Source organism: Mesoplodon bidens (genome assembly GCF_964165515.1).
Source record: "Mesoplodon bidens genome assembly, chromosome: 8".
NCBI lineage: Eukaryota > Metazoa > Chordata > Mammalia > Artiodactyla > Ziphiidae > Mesoplodon > Mesoplodon bidens.
In genome coordinates, this window is record NC_138165.1 from 98013281 (window position 1) to 98019115 (window position 5835).

The window sequence follows — 5835 nt, forward strand, 5'->3', positions numbered from 1 at the left end:
AAACCAGCTTCCAGGCGGGGCAGCGGGCATCCCACTCCTCCTTCCTCCTCCTTTTGCAAATCCTCGGACCCCAGGGAGGGATGGCTGTGCACTCTGGCGAGGATGAGGGTGGTGCATGAAGCGGAAGTTGACCTTGCACAGTCCAGGGAGAGGGACTGCCACCAGCATCCCCGCCTCCTCGGTCTCCCTCTCTGGCCCAGCGCGGAAGCGTGGACCTGAAAGGCCAGAGACGCGGAAAACCGAAGCTCTGCCGTGACCTGGCGGTGAGGGGGTGAGCGGCCGGGGGCCGCCCTCCGCAGAGGGCGGAGAAGCTCGAGCGCACCGGGCCAGAGGGCCCCTCCTCTCGGACCGCGCTGGAGGTATGGGAGGGAGGCCAGGCGTGCGGCCCCACTACGTGTCGCTCCTCCGCGCGCCGCCCGCCTCCGCCGCTGCCCGCGCCCTCGGGCCGCCGCCGCCGCCCCCAGCCGAGCCTGTGGCCGCGCCCTCGGGCCGGTACTTGAGCCAGCAGATAACCCAAGTGACGACGACCGAGAAGAGCGCCAGGATGCTGGCCACCGACAGGCAGATGGGTCCCACGGGCGAAGGCAAGGGCAAACCGGCTGCCGGGGCCGCATCAGGGGACGTCCCGCCCCCCGGGGGGGGCCCGCCGCCGCCGTAGTGGTTGACGAAGATGAGGCCGGTGAAGAGCAGCACCACCATGGAGAGGAAGGAGAAGACGACGCACACGCAGCCCGCGGTGAGCGCGGCGCGCTTGCAGTTCTGGCAGCTCTCGTAGGAGCCCGGGGCGCGCAGGCCGGCGCTGGCGCTTGGTCCTCGGGCAGCGCCCTCGGCGGACGCCGGCGGACGCGGCGGGGCCGGGGCGGGCGACGGGGCCGCGGCGGGCGCTGGGTGGCGCGCGGGCAGCGGCAGGAGGCGGTCCTGGGGCAGCGGGTCATGCGCGGCGCGTAGGGCCAGCGGGAAGGCCTCGGCGAGCTTGGTGTTATTGGGAAGGCCGTACACGCGGCTGTCGGGCAGCGGCGTGCGGTGGCGGCACACGGGGCAAGCGATGGCGCTGGGCGGCCCGTGCCAGGGCGGCGGGCGCAGCGGGCGCTCGGGCGCGGCGGTGGCGGCGGCGGCGGCGGCGCGGAGCTGCAGCTGGCTCAGGCACTCCTGGCAGAAGGTGTGCAGGCACGCCAGCAGCTTGGGCGCGCGCCGGTCTGCGTCGAAGTAGTTGTAGCAGATTTTGCACTCGTAGTCCTCAAGCGGAGGGAGGCCGGAGACCGTCACCGATGCGTTCCTGGCTCCCACGTCCCGGCCGTCCCGGGCTCCCGCCGCGGCGTCCCCGTCCCCTGTCGAGCTCCGGGGGCTGCTGGTTGGGCTCCGCTCGCCGCCGCCGCCGCCGCCGCTGTGGCTCGCCGGCGCTGCCATGGCATGACTCGCCCCTCATCGGGGGTAAGGAGAAGCGCCTTCCTCCCAATGCGCCGCCGTCTCGGCTCCTGGCACGGAGGAGGCGCTTCTGCCTCCCCCTCTGGCCGCTGTTGCCTGGCGGGGGAGGCACCACTGGCTGGGCCGGGCGGGGGCGCAGCGGCGACCGCCTTCCCCCCACCCCCCCCAAGGAGGCGCGGGCGTCGTGGTCCCTCCCAGTCCCCGGGAGCCTCTCTGCCGTCCCCCTTGGGCCTCTCAAGGCGAATTCCCAGGCCGCTTTGGACGTCGGTTTTTGTTGGACTTGGAATTGGGAGTTGAAGGAGGGTGGGGTGTGCGATGCAGGAACGGAATTTGGGGTGCGGCTGCTTTAAGGAGTCGGTGCCCGTGCAACACCCCACCCCATACACACGTTCAGGGTCGTGGTAGGAAACCTGGTCCTGCTTTTTCCTTCTCCTTCTCCCCCCCACCCGCCCCGTATCCTTGTTATTCCGTGTTTATCCTCCTTGGGCTGGGGCTGAGTCCCTGGCAAAGACTTCTCTCCCCCCACCCGCAGGAGCTCACCGGTGATGTAATGCGGGACCCGTGCAGGAAGGGGAAGCAGCAGCCTCAGCAGTGGCGGCAGCGGCGGTTCATGTCCTTTGTGAAAATCGTGATCTCATTTCTCCGGCCAAGGGCGAAAGCCAGTCACCACCAAGCCATTTACACTTTCCGCTTTTATTAGCAAAGCCCAGGCAGCCCTGCCTCGTTCTTCTCGGGGTGGAAGCCGAGGGATGGCATTTTCCTTTCATCATCTAGAGGAAATTTTCGATCTGAACAGTGTGTTTCCCCCCACCCCACTAAATATTGCTTCCTGAGCTTTAAGGAGGCATGAAAACGCAAACTCATAGCCAGATCTTGCTGATTTCCTGACGCTGACTGTAGGGGATGGTGGTAGCTATCAGTACTTCGTGGGTGAGCATGCGGTTCCAGAGCCAGAGAGGGGACATGCAATTGTCAAAGCGGTTCACAGAATTTCAGTCCAGCTTAAATCTAGTCCCTGGCATCACTCACCCCCTTGGTCCACTTAAACTTTTAATACACAAATGTAGAGAGCTGGAAGCTCCGTGAGTAACATGAGACAGGTCTTCTTGATTTTATTAAAACCAAGAGAAGCCATGTGAGCAGGTTAGCAAGAAGTAGCACTTCTTGAAGGAACACTCAGTAGGGTACAGGAGTGGTGTGTTTGGGGACTATCTGAGAGGTGATGTTTAGATACTCCTAGTAAGAAAGTTCTGTTCCCCTGTTTCTCCAGGTTGGTCCTCACCCTATGAAGAGAGAGCCTCCCCAGCCCCAAAAAGGAAGAGAAAGAGGATGGCTCTCTGGGTTCCCATGAGATGGGAATGTTCCCACTTTCTATCTGGATTCTCTGCAGAAGACAGCAAGATAACCCAGGGGATATTTGTGGAAAGGGTGAATGAATGGGAATCAAGCTGAAGGAAGAGAAAGAAGGAAAGAAAGATGCCAGTACCACCCATGTACAGACCAGAGGAGGGATTGTCATAAATAACGATTAGGTTTCTATGACATTTGAAAATAAATGTACTTTTTACTGTATGTGAACAGTGAAAGTGATTGATATCTTAAGTTTGAGAGACCTTAGGTGAAGCTCATTCAGAACCACGAGCTTTCCATTTCCTTGTTTCACATTTTATAAATGTGGTTTAGGGTGATACTTTTTTTAAAAAAGTATATCATTTTGTGATGGAGACTGTGATGAGCAGAGGGCAGGGTGATGGGACATCAGAAGAAGGCCCCAGTCTGGCCTTGGAGTATTACAAAGTTTCACAAACCAAACTAACCTGGAGGGAGTTAAGTTCCTGTCCTTCTCTCCCTGTCCTCCCTTCTCTTTCCCTCCTTTAGCTGTTAGATTGTGAAGAGCCTGGAACTGCATTTTAGGCAAAATTGGAAACTGGTTCTTCTACTTTAAGTCCTGAGTAACTCTGTGCTGAGAAGAGAAATAATGCTGATATAGGAAAAAAATTTAAGCAGGGCATGGAAAGGAGAGAAGTTCAGAGACAGGAATGGCTGGTGTGCATTTATGTCCCACCCACCCAGGTCCTAGGACATGTGCAACCTCCATGCCAAAGAGGACTGAAAGTGTTCTGAAGGTCTGCGTATTTGCATGTGGGGTGCGTTTGGGCAAAACATTTAAGATTTTGAAATTTCACTCTAGTATGCATTCTCACCATTGAATGGAAGAATTGAGAGATGGAGCACTGGGCCACACCAGGGTTTCTCAAAACCTCAGCCCTGTTGACCTTTTTTTTTTTTTTTTTTTTTTTTTTGCTGTACGCGGGCCTCTCACTGCTGTGGCCTCTCCCGTTGCGGAGCACAGGCTCCGGACACACAGGCTCCGCGGCCATGGCTCGCGGGCCCAGCCGCTCCGCGGCATGTGGGATCTTCCGGGATAGGGGCACGAACCCGTGTCCCCTGCATCGGCAGGCGGACTCTCAACCACTGCGCCACCAGGGAAGCCCCCTGTTGACCTTTTGAGGTGGAGAATTCTTTGCTGGAGGTGCTGTCATGTGCATCGTCAGATGTTTTGCAGCAACCCTTGCCTCCACGAACTTGATGTTAGTTGCAGCCCTCCCTAGCGGTGACAGCCAGAAATGTCCCCTCGGGGCACAATCACCCCTGGTTGAGGATCTACACCAAAGTCACTGGTTTGGCTAACATGAAACCAACAGCAGAAACATCTCCCAACTCTTAGTGGCACAAAGTGAGCATTACCAGTCAAAGTAATTATTTAGTAGTTATGGGCATTTCTTCCATGGCTCACGGTCACTTAGATACCATGGACCCTTTGAGAGGTCCAGGTTTGGTTTCTGTTGATAATACAATACATTCTGTTGATGGGGTCATAAACAATTGCCAGAATTTGGTTAACAATGCTGGAATTTACTCTGTGTCTGGCTAGTACGTTAGCCAGCATCTCCAATTATTTTATATCCTAGGACCAGTCCCTCACTTTTAGGACTCACAAGGTGTCATGTGGCGTTTCCATCAGTGGAAGGAAGGGCCGTTCGTGAAGAGTGTGAGTTTGCGTGACGCAGGCCACAGGCATCAACCTTAACAGGCTGTAAGGCCCAGTGCTCATAGTGTTGCCCTTAGCAGTGTGTAGTGAGGTTTGGTCATTCAAGTAGGAATTAGGTTTCTACTGTGGTGAAGGGTGTGTTGAAAGAGATCTTAAGTCAGTTACAAGGAACTCAGTATTTATGTTAGGATTTGAATTGGCTTTGCAAGAATCCTGCTCGTGCCTTGAATATATTAGACACTCAATATTTGCTGAATCGTTTTCTTTTTGAGGACCTGAGTAAATGGGAGACAGCAGAGGTTTCGGGTAATCTCTTGTATACATTCCCTCCATCTACCATCTAAAAAAAACGAATGTTTAAGTTTTTGGGACAGCTGTTTGACAAAGGACTTAGCGGGGAACAGATGTTCACAGAGAGTGTGGATTGACTGCCCTGAGTCTGAGTTCAAGATCTGCTCCTTACCCTCTCTGCAGCATTGGATTGCTAGTTAGCTTCTCTGTGCCTCAGTTTCCCAAACTGTAAAATGGGGATAAGAATAGTTACCTCGTAAGTCTGTTGTGAAGAGTGAACATGCTATACATATAACACACACAGAAGAGTCCCCAGCCCCTGTTAACACTCATTACTGTTTATGTTAAGATTTTCTATTTCTGATCTCAATAATCCTCTCTAACACCAGGTGAGAGAGGCCCAGAGGGTTCTTTAACCAGCCCAAGGTGACACAGCTGATAGTGACAGAGTGGTCAAACTCTTCCATTATTTCAAAGATAGAGATACAGGTAGCATCTCCCCAGAAAGGCCAGGAGGAGGCCTGACCTATAAACCTCACCACACATTACTGATCTGTCAGCTGTAATAAAGCTCTGTATAAAATACGAGGATAAAGTGAAATCTCATTGGTAGTGTTGAAAGAATAGATGTATAGACAGATAATGCCACTCAGAAGCAGGTAGTAAATGAGTCAGTCAAACAGCTGACATTTTCAAATAGAAACTGGGTTGATTCAATCTGACATTTATTGAGGTCCTATTCTGGAAGGCATTAGTGCTGTGTGATAAGGTAACCTGGCCTCCAGAAACCAAGAATTTAGTAGAGGATATTAATCATGTATGCAAAACTGGGAGGCAGAAGGAAGCAAGTCTGTGGTCCAGGGATAAGGCTCTGGTGGGAATAAAGAGGAGAGAGAAGTTATTTCTGCCATGGAATGTGGGAAGTTTGCACAGATTCACAGACAGTGTATTGGGGATTTAGGAAGATGAAGAGAGAAAGACGTTCAAGACAGCAGCAGGGAAAGCAGGTGTGTGGAGGACATGGTAAGCAGCCTGCTTCAGCAGTGACTTGCCGTCCAGGAAAGCTC

At 54.4% G+C, this 5835-nt stretch overlaps 1 protein-coding gene across 1 annotated transcript; it reads right to left on the minus strand.

Moving 5' to 3' along the window:
* Positions 1 to 390: 390 nt before the first annotated feature.
* On the minus strand, positions 391 to 1407 carry RNF228 (ring finger protein 228; the record flags this gene model as incomplete). The annotated part of the gene is made up of 1 exon (XM_081242155.1): positions 391 to 1407. The coding sequence occupies one exon, from the start codon at positions 1405 to 1407 to the stop codon at positions 391 to 393; it is 1017 nt and encodes a 338-aa protein (XP_081098281.1).
* Positions 1408 to 5835: the final 4428 nt, after the last annotated feature.